General features: G+C 46.4%; 2 protein-coding genes across 2 annotated transcripts in view; one reads left to right on the top strand and one right to left on the bottom strand.

Annotated features, from left to right (window-relative positions):
- Positions 1-2444, top strand: part of LRRC47 (leucine rich repeat containing 47) — a 127966-nt gene extending 125522 nt beyond the window's left edge. Inside the window, exon 7 of the mRNA XM_069239958.1 lies at positions 635-2444. Within this exon, the coding sequence (XP_069096059.1) occupies positions 635-874 (240 nt within the window). The 3' untranslated portion in view covers positions 875-2444. The remainder of the gene's footprint in view (positions 1-634) is intronic.
- SMIM1 (small integral membrane protein 1 (Vel blood group)) overlaps positions 1-19056 on the bottom strand; it is a 402844-nt gene that overhangs the window by 76353 nt on the left and 307435 nt on the right. The window lies entirely within an intron of this gene.

The following is a 19056-nucleotide window of genomic DNA, read 5'->3' as shown; positions in this document are numbered from 1 at the left end:
GACTCATTACTTGCGTCCTACCAGTGCTCATTGTTTCAGATGTTACGTCCAAACAGATACGTCTCAGATATGTTGGAACTTTTGGCTTTTCATACTACTAGCATCTTGACTCTTACCAGATCCCTTTTGACTCTCAAATTTGTGAATTAATCTTCTGTTGAATGGTATTTAGTTTGCGCCGACTTACTGCGCCGACTTACTACATTGTCTGGCAAGAGATGGGCCTTCGTTTAATTTGTAAATTTGCATACGTTTTTAGTGTGGAACCTGAAAATTAGAGGCTTCAAAGTTAAATTATTTATGTTTTGTAAATCTGTTGTCAAGCGACATTCCAAATCTACTCCTTGTTTGAATAGCTTTTACTTAAGGTTACCAATGCTCTGCTTAATCCTACCTTCCCATAAAGAACTGGAGAGCTTGCCTTTATATAACAACTATTAGTGCTTTTGGCCTCAATGTTTCTGCAATTGGTTGTCCTTGTATTTTCAGGCCAAGTCCTTTTACCTTTTTCACTTGCATAAAGCTTTTCAACTAGAATATCAGTGGGTGCAATTTGTTATATCTGTTGATCATCTACCAAAATGATATACCAACTCTTTGTGAAAGTAAGCATTATTCTATTTTGTGTTTCCAGAAAATGGCAGAGCTCCACAAATTTGCCTTGGAGAATCAGGAGGAAGAAGTAACGTCAGACCCCGAGACAGAGGCTCTCTGTGGACCCATCGGCCCTGCTTTCTATAAAACTGCAGAAATGTTAAACGGCACACAACTTGTAGTCGAGCAAGTTCGAGTCGTGGACGACGAGGAGAAACTAAAAGTCCTATACCCTTCAAAGACTGACCTTAACATGAACGTTTTAACAATAATTCGTTGATCCCGACAATCAGTACAAACTGTCTAAAATGGTTGCATTGCAATATTGTACAACAAACTGCAATTGCTGGCAAAAGATTTACAAGAGTATTTTTTAATGGAAGTCATTGTTTCTTATTTTTCAGGCTGAAAATGTTGAAAAGTTTATTTATTTTGTTTTTCAAAAAGTCTGACAATTCTTTACATTTATAATTCGAAATCTGTTTTATAAGCAGGCATCAGTAAAGCTGGAAAATTTAGCTGCACATCATCTTTTTCGTAAAGTCTAATATGCTTTTCTATTCTTTCTTTCTTCCTGGCTTTATCGTCCTTTCTGTCTGTGGAGACTCCCTCACCACCCTCCTGTTTCCTCTGTGCATCAGCTTTTCCTTCCTTAGACCTGTTTCATCTTCTGTTCTTCTCCCACTCACTTACTTTCCTTTTCTTTCTTCTGTCTCCTGACTCCTCTTTTGCTCCTTTGCCCAACTATCTGTCTTATCCTCTACCTGAACCTCTTCTGTTTTGCATTTCTCTCCAACTAATATTTCTCTTTTTTGTCCAGTCCCCTTGCCCCTCATTTTACTCTCCCACCCCCTACCGAGTCACCAACTCTTTTTCTAAATTTCATCTTCCTTTCTTAATGTCTCTCCAAGTTGATTATGCAACATAATTTCCACAAACCGATTTAAAGCAGAAAAACGTCAATAAATATTTCTTACAACTCCTATGAAAGAATAAAATGAAAATCAACGGCGTACTCTATTTACTCCGAAGTATCGTGCATTTATGGGGACAATAATCCTCATAAATGTTCCTCTGGTTGACCCGGTCCTACCAAACGGATGGCACTGACCCCTTGGCAGAAGGGGAAGACATGCGTTTAGAACACCTTTCCTTTCATCTGGAGCACAATTGTGCTGTAAATATGCACTTACGGTATCATCCTCAAATGTCTAAAAATGCGGAAACCACCATGAAAGATGTGTTCACAGAAATTTAGGTTAGATGAATTGGTGAAAGTAAAATTTAGCTGAAAAGGTTTGTAATTGCCCTTTTTCTGGTTTTGTTTATAAATTGGTACCACTGTATAAGATGACTCAACGGATTTAAATAAACTGATTATATTCTGTTGGCATGGGCATTAGAAGGATTTGTGTTACTTTATATGGCTAGAGTGCGTAAAGAACTACACAGTTCAGAAAATACTATTTTGTTCCTCTCCAAATATTCATTTCGTCTTAGGTGAAAATAAAATCAGCACCTATTCTTGTTTGGATCCAACGGTAGCTCACAGTGTAAAGTACTTCCCACTTCCTTAATATGTTGTTTCTTTCCCTTGCTGTGTTTGAGGCACTAATTTTACAGTCCGCGAAGCTAAAGCTCTGTAACGCTGAATGTGAATAACTTTAAAAAAAATTGTTTGATGAAGTGACTGCCAGAGATTTTCTTTCGGCCTTCTCTGCATTGTTCCTTGTTTGGTTTATGTAAGCTTAAACCATATTTATATGAGTAAATAGAAAGTGGTTGATGAGGTAATGATAAACTTGAGCTCTTGACTTATTTTTCCCAAAAATAAATATTTGTACTGGAAAGTATCTGGGGTGTCTTCTATTCTCGCCTAGTTTCTAAAAAGAAATAACAGAAAAGCTGCAAAATTGATGGTTTTCTGCAAAAAAAAAAAAAAGTCGTTTTGTGAACTGTGCCTTGTGTCAGAGTTGAACGCATCCAATAATAAATGCGGAACTCGGTACTGAAGTCATTTTGTTGGATCCCTTGTCTTGTGGCAAAACCTGGCAGCTTAGCTCCATGCGCATGTGTTTTATCACACATAGAAACAAAGTGTCAAATGATGACGAAGTAAAAAAAAAAAAAAAAAAATGATGGCTCACCACAGTCACTCCTAAAAATAGTGTTGTTGATAATGAATAGTTCTTTAGAATGCATCACACACTTAGGAGTCTTCTGTGTTAACTGTTAGTATCCAAGTCAGTGATATTCAATTTGTCCGCCCAAACTACTGAAAAAGCCCGGTGAGGATTATTGTCCACCCACTACTCATTTTTAGTTTGTTAGTTCTTTTCCATCACTGTTCGTTTTGGGTCAAGTGTAGGAAAATGAGAGTTTTTACCTGTCTCAAAGGGGCCGGGGGTTGGAGAAAGGTTATGTGGATATCAGAACCCAGAGAAAAGTTTTGATTTCACTTTTCTAGGCAAAGAGGGGTTACTTTTTAAGTTTAAAGGTTTTTTTTAATATATTGACTCGCACGTGATAACTATCGAAATTTACATCTACAAAAAAATACTGTCTTCTGCTATACATCTATATCAGAGGTCTTCAATCTGGGGGTTGGGACCCCCAGGGGGGTGACGTGGAGTCCTGGAAAGAGGGTCGCGCATTCCCTCAGCTGATCCTTAAAATGCCTCAGCTGAACTTTGAGTCTCCGTTGCTGTGAAAGCCGCACAGACAGCTAAGGAGACCTTCATCGCAGGGTGTCTGCTTCCTGAATGAAATGCAAATGTGCTTTAAGAGCTAATCTGCAAATGTAAAGGGTGCTTGGGAGCAGCTTTAAATGATGGAATCACTCAAAGCTTTGTGAGGACAAACATTTATTCTTTTAGAGGGGTAATGCAGAGTTAACAACTGCGTTGTGAAGTGCACATTTTTTATTGTATTTCCACAGTGTTTACTTCACCTGGAGGTGTTGAATGGACAGCTATTAAAAAATGTTTTCAAAAAGTATTGCATATGCTCTGATATTACTTAAATCTACATTTTGGAAGCACAGTTTTATCTCAAACCTTTTTGTAGTGGCCTATCGTATACTGTGTGTAATGCAAGTATGAAATAATGCCTTACATATTCACAGTGCTTTCGTCACAGGCTGTGACCTCATGGCACTAAAAATACACAAGTCACTATTCTAAACTGCACTAACCAAGATTTAGTTCTGTCGCTCTCTGGTTACATACAGATGTCTGCAGTGCATTAATTAATAGAGGTTTCATAATGCACTACAGTGCATTTCCCAATGAGTAACAACTTTCTTTTATTTATCTTTCACTTGAGCTGGCTGTTACTTTATATGTAGCTACCTGACGGTGAAAGATTAAAAAAAAAACAGAGAATATTTTGGGTTTATTTATGAGAGGCTTGCGCTGCTGGCGCATCACTTTTTTTACACTCCGGCGGCCCAAGCCTCCCAATCATACCTATGAGGTGACGCAAAGCCACCCTGAGAGGCTTTGAATTGCCTTTTAAATATGGAATAAGACAAAGCAGCAAAAGCCACTGCATTGCCTTAATTTGCGTCAAGGAGGCATTCCATGGGCTTTGTGGTGGGTGTTCCCATGCAACACAGATGGATTTGGACGCTGCACCAGATTTACAAAATCACGTAAACTGTAGCAATGCCAAAACCTTACATCTCCCCAGAGCAGGCGTTATTTCTCCTTGTTTTTTTTTCTTTCCATGTGTGTTGCATTCTGCCACGCATATAGAAAGAGGTACAGTGCCTCTCTGGGTTGTTTTTGTGCAGGAAGGTGCCCCTTCCTGCACAAAAACAATCCTGCCTATGTTGGCACTAGGTAACAACTGTGCGCCAGCCCAAGGGGAAAGGACAGAAATGCACTGTATTTCATAAATACGGTCCATTCCTGCCCTTTCATATTGGCGTGGGGCAGTGTAGCAAGAAGACTTGCGGCGCTGCCCCACGTCAATTCCTCATAAATTATGGCCTTCGTTTTTAGCCACACCCTTGACCATGCCCCCACACTCTCTGAGCTTTGGTTTGCTAAACACTGTTTAATATTATTTCTTCACAGTAAAAATGATTTGCTGTGGGAAATGGGGACTTTTGTTATTGATCATGATGAGGAGTACCAGGTTCTAGAAATATTCTATCAGGAGGGGTCCTTACACCTAAAATTTTTGAAGAGGGGGTCCTGGCATCAACAAGTTTGAAGACCTCTGATCTATATTAAGGGAAGGATCTTAATTCTGTAACAGCTGGGAGATATTGATCTATGAATTGTGTGTAAGCGGAGATAGTTAAGTGCCCTACCGTAGTTGAGTGTGTTTGCTAAATATTAACAACAAATGTTATCTACATTCAATCATTCATAAAATGTCCAGAAGAGAAGAAGGGATAGAACTGTGATGTGGATGGATGAATGGATGGAAACAATTGTCAGAATTAAAAGATATATAGGATCTTGGAGGTCTTTTTAGCAGTCATACTACTCACACGTCAAAGCAGTATATATTATTTATTTCTCTGTATAGAGACTAAAAAGATTTATTACAGTCCCCCAAACTTATGCCTTTTTAGGTCTCGTCTACAGAAATTTTTAGCTTTCTGTTGTTGAATACCCTGTTGTGAACAAGTGGTCTTTGGTTTGGTCTCTTGCTTGTGGGTGGTTATGTTTCTGGTCTGTTTCCCTTTCCTGCTCCTGATTTGGTTGCTTTCCTCTATATTCTTGTTTTCGTCCCTCCCAGGAGCATTTCAGTCTCATGTTGTTTAGATTTGATTACATGTCATCTTCCACTGCTTAACTCAGACCTTGCATTGCGTATAAGGGACTATTTCTTTCTCTCTCCTTCTCTTCCTGCTCCCCCACTTTCCACATTAGCTTCTCTTTATTAATGTTGAAACTGTTCACCACCCAATAACTGCTTGCTCCTCTTTGCCTCTTCATTCGCCTTGTCCTAATAGTGCTACTCGGTGTGTTTTAAGTCATCTTAAAAAAAATCGGGCCATTCCAAGATGGGCATTTGTGCATTTATATTGTTGCATTTTAAATAAATCCCATTTAAAGATGTCTGCATCTCGCACATACATGGTGCCTATCTTTGAATGTTTTTTTTTTTTAAAATAATTTAAGAAACCCTTAGTAACACCATAAGGTTCCTTTACATTTTTTGAACTAGATATCTAACCACATTTAGCGCTTAGTTGTTGCATGAAGCCAGTGAACATATTTTAAACAGCAGCTGAGGGAAGTCCTAGAAAATTACATCTATTCGAAAGATGTATGCTTGCTCTGAACTCTTCCTGACAATCCTCTGTGTTGGGTGCCAGCATGCAGATAGCAGTGTAAACGTCCACAAGTGTGCATGAACAAAAAAAAGCGAATGTGTTCAAGGCAGTAGAACTACCAGATTCGCACTCGTTTTGTATGTGCTGCTTGCTACTGGAGAAAGCACCACCCTGAGAGTTTCACTGTGATAATGTTTTGATATTAATATGAAACTTTGTTACTTAGGTTTTGTTCTTTGTTCTTAAAATCAGTCAAGAAGTTGGGGAAAAATAACTGAGCTAGTGAGAAAGCTCAGTGGACTAATGCGCTAATTAAATATATCTGTATGTAAACTGGAGGTCACTTGGTCGAGTGCTACAGTGTTCACTCAGCGTTTCACCCTTCTGAGGCTCACAAAAAGAGGACCATTAAGTTCGTAAATAATTAATAGCATCAATGCCTAGAGACCAGACACATGCGGTATGAATAGTAACTATTATTAGCAATTTAAATGTAAAATACACAACTGCCACATTTCTGTTCTTTTAAATACCCTCCGAACCAACTTTCTAGTAATCAAACTTTCAAATTGTTGACACAAATATGAATGTGCAATCCTGACAGTTCCCTGTCATCAAATCATATTTCTTTCTTTATGCATATCAAGCTACCAAATGTATACTTACCTGTGTACATGATATTGAAATAACTAAAAAAGTTTTATAATGGGCTGCTCCATTTTAAACTGTTGGATTATAGCTCCTTAGAGAACTCCTAGTCAAGCGCTTCCAAATCACATCTGAGCACAGCATATACCTGCCTTCCTTCATCTCAGTTAATTTTTATTTTTTTAAACTTACCTGCTGCCTCCATGTTCCGCTGCTACGGCTTCAGCCACTTCTTGACATCTTCGTCCCTCCCCAACCACTCCCAACACTTCTCTCATGCTGTTAACGCAGCATAAAAGGAGTGCTGGGATTGGCCTGAGCGGGCAGCTTAGGGAGGGAGTGGGGCACAATGCTTGGTCTCCACCCACCTGTAAAATACAGCTGGGTAGAAAGTTCCAAGTGCGCATGTCAGTTTGGCCATCCTCGAACAGCCTGCCAAACTGACATGGGTACTTAGAAGCGCACCACCACTCCTCCTCCACTTGTCGACATGGAGGATGGTGCCCCCACCCTACGTAAGCAGAAAAATAAAGGGATAATAAATACTTTTACTTTTCTGTTTTCAGCAGTGGGGCAATGCTCCTCCGCCACGGGAGAGGGGACCACCCCGGTGTATCGCCCATGAAACCTCCTAGCGTTGCCAGTGCTTTTTTCTCCTCTTAGATGTCTGTCACAACTGTGCTCACATTTAAAGTTGCCATTTAGGAGAAAAAAGCCAGCATTGGTAAAATCAGTAGGTTTCACTAGTGAGGCCTATTGACTTTGTCAATACGTTTTGGTAAGGCGAGTCTTCTCTTCAGATACAGGACGTTTCAGTGAAGCAGTACAATATAACCAACTTACAAAAGAGAACAAGCATTTTCAATGCAACGGGTCTCACATGTGCTAGAGTTAGAGCTATTACCATTGTAAAGAAAAAAAAACACACCGCGATCTCACTATGTAAAATGCAGCACGATCACGCTGCGTGGAAAATAAACAGATAAAGTAGTCCGGACCCCAGGCTGAAAACATCGAGCCTCGTATGTTTTTAGTAGTTTACCGGTGCTGTGTAGGTGGGCTAAACACCAGAAAAGGCATGACGCATGCATGCCTTTCACAAATGAAAGCAAGCTGATTTTAAAAGGCAAGCCCACGAACCAATGTAAGTGACTGATGTGGCATGGGTATGGTTTGAAGCCCAAAGAGAGATTATAGAATGGACGGAGCGCTTTGCGCTCACCCATAAAAACTGCCAGAATCACGGGATCTTGTTACTAACAAATTGGAAACACCATTGTGGAGGTCCTGAGAAGGACTGGGAGAACTATCTCTAGGATCAAGAAGGTGATCTGCCTTAACCTTTCACAGCATCTGACATATAAAGGGACAAGTCCTGTCACTGCTTGTGTGCAATACATTTTGGGACTGTTTGAAAAACCAGAGTAGCACCACCTGCTTTTATTATTACCCCTGTCCCTAATTTGAACATTTATGGTGACCTCAAATACATTGTTACACTGGCACAATTTGTTTACGCTTTGACACATTAGTACAGGTGTTAATTTTATATGCTCACTGTAGGAAATCTACCTTTTCTGTGTGGTCACACCGTATTTTTCACCTTTTGCTGGACCCACTATTTTTGCTGGCTTTGGAACTCTTTCCACTTTAACCATGCTAGCCAGTGGTAAAGTGCCTGTGCTCTCCTGTAAAAAATGATGGAATTGGCATATTCCTAATTAGTATAATCTGATAGAGACATCTAGCTGCAGATTCCTTACCTTTGAATTTCCCAGGTGTCAGATTGGATCAGGAAGATTTTTGCGTGAGCAGTACCCCTGAGATCAGCAGGGTGGCTTTGTTTGGTTCCACACTGCAGCTTAATTGGCGCCAGAAGTGACGTCGCGGTCACCTACATAGGCACCACCTAGGGGCGCGGACATCAGTTCCTTTCTTTCCATGCCAGTTAGCGCTGATCCGGAGAACGGCTGTCCCTCTGTTGCTTTTGACAGATTTTTTCAACGTTTTGTTGAGTTTTTTTTCATGTGTCAAGGTATGTCTTCGAGGAAGGCAGGTTTAAGCTGTGTGATGTCTGTCACAGTACCCCTTCTGGTGTGTTTGTGGTGACTTGAGTGCGACCATGACTCTTATGTAGTGCTTGGACTGCCAGGCGTAGGCACCGAAGGCTTTGACTAAGCTGTCTCTAAAGCTGCTTGCTGCTTGGCAGTTGACGCCACTTAGTGTGACTCCTCAGAGGGAAAGGTCCCGATCGAGAAGAAGGCCGCAGGACCTTTCCAGGAGCCCAAGTTCTCTTGGTCCCAACCCAGGTCATTGAGACACTCTGGGAAGAGTCATAAGAAGCACAAGAAGTTGAAGCGTGCTTTGACTTCTCATCCATCGGCCTACTCTACAACTTCAGAATATCAGCGTTCAGGCAGGGTTCCACAGAGCCATTGCCAGGTCCGACTTCAAGCCTCCCTTCATTTCCTGAAGCAACCCCCACTCAGGTAAGGGAGTTTGTCGAGGCCATGCATCATGTCTTTGAGTGGGCTGTCCCCCCCCCCCAGAGCGCTTTTGGGCCCTGTGGCTTTGGAGGAAGCCTTGTCAGGTCTTTAATGGCAGCTCCAGCTCCAGCCCCAGCTGTGATCGGCCCCCATGAATACGATCGTGGATATGGACCGGCGTTGGTCATGCCAACGCATCCTTCTCTGGCACCGGTCCCGATGCTCCTGGCGGCACCAGCCCCATTCTAATCTCTGATGATTCTGAGTCGGAATGGCCTCGCTCACGGCCTACTCCAGCGCCGACAGGGTGCAGTTGTCCTAGGTCATTGCCTGAGCATTTTTCTGAATAGCCAGACTTACGAGAAGAATGGAATGGGTCACTGGACTCTTTAGAATACCAGTTGGCAACATCAATGGACTGGTATGAGGAACTTGGAGATGGCAGTGGACTGGACACGTCTCCAGATGCTGGTTTGCTTTCGCCCCCTGCCCGGGGCTACAGAGGAGGGAGCATCATATGCGATGATAGTGAAGAGGTCAGCGTATGTCTTTGACCTCTAACTTCCCTCTGTGGCGGTCCAGGCTAACCTCTAGATGGAACTGCTTCAACCTGGAACGCCTCTTCGGAGCTCTTGCTCCCCTTAAATGAAGCACTGACTGATGTCCTGCTGGGAACCTGGTCCAAGCCTAGCAAAGGGGTCCTGTGAATAGGTCAGTTGCCCACTACAATCGCCCCCACTCAGGTGTCCCAAGTTTCCTTAGCCAACACCCCACCCCTTATAGCCCAGTAGTCCAGGCCTCAACATCCCTGCAGCATTCCTTGCTGCTCCCCAGACAGGGAATCCAAAAAGCTGGACAGCTTGGGTAAGAAAATGTTTTCTTTTGTCCATTTAGCTTTGCGGTCCGTGAACACTGCATGCCTTTTTGGGGTGTTATTCCCACACTCTCTGGGATACGGTTGCCAAAGTGCTGCCACACATCCTGGAGGAGGCCTGGGCCATCCTCTCCCAAGCAGTGAAAGATATGGGAGGATTGCAATAAACTACACCTTTAGGTGTGGATTGGACACAACTGACTCACTGGGCTAAGTGGTTTCACTCTGCAGTGGTTCTTAGGCGCCACGCCTGGTTGAGAACATCGGGCTTTTGTGGGGATGTCCAGGCCACCCTCATGGAGATGCCCTTCAACAGGACTCGTCTCTTTGGAGAAAAGGCAGACTCTGTGCTGGAGTGCTTTAAGGACTTGCGGGTTGTCGCCAAGTCCTTGGGCCTCTCAGTGACCCCTCACCCACAGTCTGCCTTTTGCACATTTAGTAGCTACGGAAAGGGAGTGGCACCGCACCAACCCTATGCCAGCCACCGTCCTGCACTAGCTCCCAAAGCTGTGCGAAGATGGGGACGCAATGCATTCAACCCTGTGGGTCAGGCAGCCAGAAGTCGCCCGTCACCATCTCCCCAGTAGCTGCCGCCTCTAAGCCCTTCTAGTCTGGTGCTGCAAGACCATGGATGCCCAGTTGAAGGGAGAACCCAACATCATCTCCTCCACTGGCAATCCATTATATCAGACAAATGGATATTGCAGATCATTCAGAGGGGCCACTACTTCTCCTTTGAATCTTCCCCTCCCCTATACTGCCAACACAAGAACAGCTGACAGAGGATCATCTATCCTTACTCTGAGAGGACGTTACGACTCTTGTCCAAAGGAGATATAGAAAGGGTTCTGATATCGGAAGTAGGCAGTGGTTGTTATTCCCGCTACTTTCTGATCCCCAAAAAGAACATGGGTCTTCATCCTATATTAGATCCGCGAACTGTCAATCTCTTCTCCAAAAAGGAGAAATTCAAGATGCTCACTTTGGCTCAGATCTTGTCTGCCCTAGAACAAGCAGATTGGTTGGTAGCATTAGATTTGCAGGATGCGTATTTCCATATCCCCATCCTGCCTGGCCACAGGCATTATCTGTGGTTCAAGGTAGGCCATGAGCACTTTCAGTTCACCATGCTCCTCTTTAGCCTTACCAGCGCCCCTTGGCTGTTCAGCAAGGTGATGGTGGTGGTTACAGCTCATCTGCAGAGATTAGGGGTGTCAGTCTTCCGAAGACTCCTCTCCCTTCCCCAACCAGATCTGACAGTAGTGACAGGTGGGGGCAGCCATCTTGGATATCAGTAGGGGGAGAACAGAGGACTCTGGTCTTGGCGGAATCTGGACTCTACATCAACTTGTTAGAGCTCCATGTGATCCAACTAGCATTGAAAGCATTTCTTTCCTCTGTCAAGGGGAAGTCAGTGTAGGTGTTCACAGACAACACCACTGCAACGTGGTACTGCAAAAAGCAGGTGGGGTGGGTTCATGAACTCTTTATCTGATGGAGACTTCTAGTTGCTGATTATTTACCTTAGAATTTCCCCCAGGGGCCAGACTGGATCTAGAGATTTTATTTCAAGCAGTGTCCTTGTGCGCCCTCTGGTGGTGTTGGTCGACTCTGCATCCGTTGTTGGCGTTGTGTTGCTGTGATGACGTTGAGGTTGTATATAGGTGCCACCCTGGCGCACTAACTTCAGTTCTTTTCATGCAGCACCAGGCTACGCCCAGATCTGGAGATGAGCTCAGTCATTTTTTTACTGACTTTTTGACATTTTAGTTGTAGTTTATTACCTAGTTGGTGCTTTGAGATGTCTTCCAGCAAGACCAGATTCAAGCCTTGTGACTCCTGTCACTGCATGATGTCGGTGAGGGATCTGCACCTCATGTGCTTGTGGTGTCCGGAGCGCGACCATGACCCAAAGTCATGCTCCGAGTGCATGAACCTGAAGGCTTTGAGGGAGGAGTCCCTAAAGCTCATGGTGACCTGGCGCTCAGTTCCGCGTCACTACTTGTCTTGTTCGAGAGGAAGGTCAAGAGACTGCTTGTGAATCCATCACCACTCCTGTTCGTCCAAATCATTGGGACATTCGGGTCACAAGAAGAAGAGTCGAAGAAGAAAAATGTTCTTCGACTTCACCCTATCACTCGGACAACTTGAGGTGGGAGGAGCATTGACGCTCTAGGGCTCTGTCCTCAAAGCCTGCTTCTGGGTCAGCTCCGTGCTTCCCTGAGTTTCCTGGAGCCAGGGCCACCCCTGCCAACTCAGAGTTTTACGAGGCCATGCAACTCATTTTTTGGCAGTTCGACCCTATTTTACACTTTCGGGTCCACTGGGGTCAGAGGGGCTCCCTGGAGTTCCAAGCAAGTGGCTTCGGCCTCTGCTCCTGAGGGCACCCAAGGATCCGTTACCAGATCCGTGCTGATGACGGTCGTGCCAATTTGACCTTCCTCGGTGCCGGTAAGGATGTCAACACTTTCGATGTTGGTTGGGCCCACAATCTACATTGATCCCATACAATTCCCGACTCCAGTCCTCAGCCAGAACAACAATGCTCAAAGACAATTCCTTCTTCGGGGACTTTGTTTCCCAGATTGGATCCTGACAGTTATGTCTATGCGTACGGTGAGAGAATGGAGGGGTCGCTGGACCCTTTAGAAAACCTGTTAGAACATCCTGAAATGGACTGGGCTCAGGAATTTGGTCTTGACACCTCCCCTGACGCTGGCATGTTTTCTACCCCTACCGTGCCTACGGAGGAGGGAGCATCATATTCAGTGGTGGTCAGAAGTGTAGCCAAGGTCCTTGGCCTCGAGCTACCTTCAGGACTAACCTCCAGACCGAGGTGCTTCAGCCCGGGGACTGTACAGCTGAACCAGTTTTCCCATTCAATGAAACCATCACTGATGTCCTGCTGGGGATGTGGTCTAAACCCAGCTCAGAGACTCCTGTTAAAAGGACAATAGCCCGCCCCGTAGGCCTGCACCTAACAACACTTCAACCCAACATCCTATGTAGGAGAGTTTGGACATCCAGGCTTCTTCCTCTTTTGGGCGCATTCCGATCCGCACCCCTGGACACTGGCACCTTCCATAAACACTGGCACTTCTGCCGAGGACTGGAAACACACAAAAATACGCCCTTTCCTGAAAAAACCTTCTGCCGACCCATCAGAACTAAACAATTTCCAGCCTATCTCACTAGTACCCTACCCCGACAAAGTTCTGGAAAAAGCAATCCATATACAACTATGGAATTTCTTTGAGGCCAACAACTCTCTGGACGGCTCCCAGTCTGGCTTCTGCAGCAACCACAGCACAGAGACAGCCCTCCTGGCAGCCACTGACGACATCCGATTTACTCCTACTCCGCAGCCACACCGCAGCGCTCATACTCCTCGACCTCTCAGCAGCTTTTGACACTGTGTCTCACAGCACCTTGCCCACCAGACTCCACCACACAAATCCACAGAAGAGCCCTGGAATGGATCCACCCCTTCTTCTCCCGGAGGACGCAGAGGGTAAGACTCCTGCCCTACACATCCAGACCCACAGGAGTCAACTGCGGAGTCCCTGAAGGATCCTCACTGAGCCCCACACTGTTCCACTTATACATGGCCCCTCTCTCAGCCATCGTCAGAAGCCACGGTATGAATATCGTGTCATATGTCGATGACACACATCTCATCATTTCCCTCATCGAAGACCCGGACACTGCCAAAAGGACCTTCCACTCAGGAATGGAAGCCGCCGCCACCTGGATGAGAGAAAGCTGCCTCAAGCTCCATTCCGACAAGACTGAGCTCATCATCTTCGGAAATGCCACCTCAGTTTGAGACGACTCCTGGTGGCCCACATCCCTCAGCACACCCTGTGCACTGACTGAGCACGCCGCAACCTAGGCATCATCCTCTACTCCTCCCTATCCATGACCCGCAGATAAACTCAATCATCTCCTCCTGCTGGCACACACTTCGCAAACTTTGGAAGATCTTCTGATGGATTCCAGCAGACTGTCACAGGACAGTCACCCACGCCTTAGTCACAAGCAATCTCGATTACGGCAATACCCTCTATGCCGGCACCTCAACTAGAAACATCAAAAAACGACAACTCATCCAGAACGCCGCTGCCAGACTCATTCTGGACCTCCCACACCGAGAACATGTCTCCCAACACCTGAGGACCCTCCACTGGCTACAGGTCGAGAGGCGAATCACCTTCAAGCTACTCACCCACATGTACAAGGCTATACAGAATGCAGGACCAGCCTACCTGAACCACCACGTCTCCTTCTACACCCCCGCCAGATCCCTCCGCTCCACCCAGATGGCCATGGCCACCATCCTTCGCATCCACAAAACAACTGCCGGAGGACGATCCTTCACCTACATTGAGGAAAGACCTTGAACAACCTTCCCCTGCATCTCAGACAAAGCCCGTCACTCGCCATCTTCAGGAAGAACCTCAAGATGTGACTTTTTGGATGAGGACTCTCCCCTACCCACCAGCACCTTGAGACCCTCACAGGGGAGTAGCCACGCTTTACAAAAACTGATTGATTAATGGGAATCAAAACGCGTGGACCAACTTGGGAAGAAATTATTCTCTTCCTTCAGTCTGGCATTGCGGTCCGTGAACACTGCATGCCTTTTGGCCATTGCTTCCATTTCCCTCCAGCCACCATGCTGCCCAGCATCTGCGTGGTCGAGGACGGGGAATCCAACGTTCCTGTAAATCAGGGAACCTGCGGTTGGCCCAGTCCACCACCACCTCCCTGCCACAGTCTCCAAACCTACCTAGTCCATTGCTCCATCACGGACCAGTTGGAGGCAGGATTTGCCATCACCTGCCACTCTGGGAATCTATCAAAACGGACAAGTGGGTTTTGCATATCGTCTGGAGGGGCTACTCCCTCCCCTTTGAGTCACCCCCTCCAGGCATGCCACCATCCTATGATCGGATGACAAAGGATCACTTGGCACCTCTCCGTTAAGAAGCTGTCGCTCTCTTGCTCAAGGGAGCCATAGCGAGGGTCTCTGTGTCAGAAGGAGGTTGTGTTTTTTATTCCCAGTACTTTCTGGTGCCCAAAAATAGCAAGGGCCTCTGCCCTATCCATGACCTCCAGTGCCTCAATCTCTTCCTCAGGAAGGGGAAGTTTAAAATGCTCATTCTGGCTCAGGTCTCATCTGCCTTGGACCATGAAGACTGGATGTTTGTGTTGGATTTGCAGGATGCCTACTTTTACATTCCCGTCTTGCCTGCCCACAGACGTTATTTGCAGTTGGTGGTAAGTCACAAGCACTTTCAGTTTACTTTGCTCCCATGCAGCCTTACCAGTGCCTCTCGGACGGGTGTTAATGAAAGTGATGGCAGTGGTTGCAGCTCATCTGCTCCGGTTAAGGGTTTCAGTCTTCACCTACCTTGATGACTGGCTGGTAAGGGGGTCTCGCCGCAGACTGTCATCTCTCATCTCCAGACTATGGTGAACCTCCTGCATTCGCTGGGGTTCACTATAAACGTGCCAAAGTCACACCTGACTCCCTCTCAGGTGCTCCCTTTCGTTGGTGCTGTTCAGGACACAGTGCAGTTTCGTGCTTATCCTACCGAGTGGCGAGTCCAGCATATTCAGGCTATGGTACCGATGTTTCAGCCTCTGTCCTGGGTTTCTGTGAGGATGTGACTGAGTTTGCTGAGCCTCATAGACTCCTCCATCCTGCTGGTCACACATGCCAGATGGCATATATGGGCTCTGCAATGGGATCTGAAGTTCCAGTGGGCGCAGTATCAGGGGATGCTCTCCAACATGGTCCAAATCTCTGAGGGAATTGCACAAGATTTGCAGTGGTGGCTTTCAAACCACGATTGGGTCAAAGGCAGAAGCCTCTCCCTTTCCCAACCAGATCTGACAGTAGTGACAGATGCATCATTCCTGGGATGGCGCAGCCACATGGGGGAGGTGGAGATCAGAAGCGCCTGGTCTCCGGCGGAGTCCGTGCTCCACATCAGTCTAATGGAGCTCAGGGCGAACCGGCTTGCATTGAAAGCATTTCTTCCCTCCCTCAAAGGGAAGGTAGTGCAGGTGTTCACGGACAACACCACTGCCATGTTGGACTGCAACAAGCAGGGTGGCGTGGGTTCGTGAACACTTTGTCAAGAGGCCATGCATCTCTGGACATGGTAGAAACAGCAGGGCATAACCCTTGTGGTTCAACACCTGGCAGGTTTTCTGAACGCCAGGGTGGGTGAACTCAGCCGGTGATGCCTAGCGGATCATGAGTATCGTCTCCATTCATAGGTGGCACAACAAATTTTTCAGCCGTGGGGAGAGCCTTGGTTAGATCTGTTCACTTCCGAAGGGAATGAGCAATGTAATCAGTTTCGCGTGCTGGAGTTTCCAAGGTGGCTATCACTCTGAAATGCTTTTTGTCTTGAGTGCAGTTCAGGTCTCCAGTGCGCCTTTCTGCCCATACTACTTCTGCCCAGAGTTCTCAAGAAGATCAGGAGTGACCGGGCCCAAATTATCCTGGTGGCTTCGGACTGGGCGTGTAGAGTCTGGTATCCAGAGCTTCTGAAAATGAGCATTGATTCTCCGATCAGCCTGCACCTTCAGGAGCATCTTCTGTTGCAGCAGTAGGGGAGGGTCCTCCACCCGAACCTGTCAACTCTGAGTTCTTGCGTGGAGATTGAGTGGCAACAGTTGACAGCCTTCAACCTTCCTTCTGAAGTCTGCAATGTTATTTTGGCAGCCAAGCATCCCTCCACCAAGAAGGTGTACACCTGCCAATGGGAAAAGTTTGTATTATATTGTACAGAAAATTCTATCTACCCTCTTTCTGATATTCTTCTCTTCATTCTTGCCCTGGCCCAGCAGGGCTCTGCTCTGAGTACTCTTAAGGGTTAGCTCTATGCTCTGTCCACCTTCCTGTGAATGCCTGACCAACCCTCTTTATTTAAGTCCCCTAATAGAAATATGTTGTAAGGAAATTCCTCCTTGGCATGGTTACCCCCTGATTTTTGCATTTGCTGATGCAAAGTTATGATTTGAAAGTGTGCTGGGACCCTGCTAACCAGGCCCCAGCACCAGTGTTCTTTCCCTAAACTGTACCTTTGACTCCACAATTGGCACAACCCTGGCACTCAGGTAAGTCCCTTGTAACTGGCACCCCTGGTACCAAGGGCCCTGATCCCCTCAGAGTGCCATGCCAACCTCACACTGCCTGTGGCATAGGTAAGTCACCCCTCTAGCAGGCCGTACCGCCCTAAGGCAGGGTGCACTATATCACAGGTGAGGGCATATGTGCATGAGCACTATGCCCCTACAGTGTCTAAGCAAAACCTTAGATATTGTAAGTGCAGGGTATATGGTCTGGGAGTTTGTCATACACGAACTCCACAGTTCCATAATGGCTACACTGAAAACTGGGAAGTTTGGTATCAAACTTCTCAGTATAATAAATGCACACTGATGCCAGTGTGCAAATTATTGTAACATAGACCCAGAGAGCACCTTAGAGGTGCCCCCTGAATTCCAACCCGACTTCCAGTGTAGGATGACTAGTTTCTGCCAGCCTGCCACACACCAGACATGTTGCTGGCCACATGGGGAGAGTGCCTTTGTCACTCTGTGACCAGGAACAAAGCCTGCATCTTGAGAGTGGAGGATTCCCCCAATAGGATTAGGGATGTTCCCGCTCCCCCACAGGGAGGAGGCACCAAGAGGGTGTAGCCACCCTCCAGGACAGTAGCCATTGGCTACTGCCCTCCCAGGCCTAAACGCACCCTTTAATCTAGTATTTAGGTGCACCCCAGAACCTAGGAAACTAGTTTCCTCCAACCTTAACAAAGAAGGACTGCTGACCTGAAGCCCTGCAGAGAAGACAGAGACGACAACTGCCTTGGCCCCAGCCCTACCGGCCTGTCTCACAACTTCAAAGAAAACTGCAACAGCAACGCATCTAACAGGGACCAGTGACATCTGAATCCTCAGAGGACTGCCCTGCACCCAAGGACCAAGAAACTCCAGTGAACAGCGGCTCTGTTCAAAACCAGCTACTTCTTGGCAACAAGGAAGCAACTTCTAAAGACTTCACGTTTCCCGCCGGAAGCGTGAGACTTCACCCTCTGCACCTGATGCCCCCGGCTCAACCTGCAGAAAACCAACACCTCAGGGAGGACTCTCCGGCGACTACGAGCCCGTGAGTAACCAGAGACGACCCCCCTGACCCCCACAGCGTCGCCTGCAGAGAGAATCCAGAGGCTCCTCCTGACCGGAACTGCCTGTAACAAGGGAACCGACGCCTGGAACCAACACTGCACCCACAGCACCCAGGACCTGAAGGAACCAAACTCAAGTGCAAGAGCGACCCACAGGCAACCCTCTGCCTAGTCCAGGTGGTGGCTGCCCCAAGGAGCCCCCGTGCCTGCCTGCATTGTTGAAGTGACACCCGGGCCCCTCCATTACTTCCTATACAAAACCCAACACCTGTTTACACACTGCACCAGGCCGCCCCCCCCCCCCCCCAGAGTGCCCTACAAAACCCCCCTGGTCTGCCCCCGAGGACGCAGTTACTTACCTGCTGGCAGACTGGAACCGGGGCACCCCTGTTCTCCATAGAAGCCTATGTGTTTTGGGCACCTCTTTATCCTCTGCACCTGACCGGCCCTGAGCTGCTGGTGTGGTAACTTTGGGGTTGCCTTGAACCCCTAACGGTGGGCTACCTATGCCCCAACTTTGAGACTTGTAAGTGTTTTACTTACCTTCAAAACTAACCTTTACTTACCTCCCCCAGGAACTGTTGATTTTTGCAGTGTCCACTTTTGCCATTTTTACAAAGACTGTACATGATATTGTGTTCATTCAAAGTTCCTAAAGTATCTAAGTGAAGTACCTTACATTTAAAGTATTAATTGTAAATCTTGAGCCTGTGGTTCTTAAAATAAACTAAGAAAATATATTTTTCAATATAAACGCCTGTTGGCCTGGAGTAAGTCTTTGAGTGTGTGTTCCTCATTTATTGCCTGTGTGTGTACAACAAATGCTTAACACTACCCTTTGATAAGCCTACTGCTCTACCACACTACCACAAAATAGAGCATTAGAATTATCTATTTTTGCCACTATCTTACCTCTAAGGGGAACCCTTGGACTCTGCGCACACTATTTCTTAC

Source organism: Pleurodeles waltl, chromosome 6 (assembly GCF_031143425.1).
Source record: "Pleurodeles waltl isolate 20211129_DDA chromosome 6, aPleWal1.hap1.20221129, whole genome shotgun sequence".
Taxonomy (NCBI): Eukaryota; Metazoa; Chordata; class Amphibia; order Caudata; family Salamandridae; genus Pleurodeles; species Pleurodeles waltl.
The sequence above is the reverse complement of the archived record's forward strand: the minus strand, read 5'-3'. Positions and strand labels throughout refer to the sequence as shown.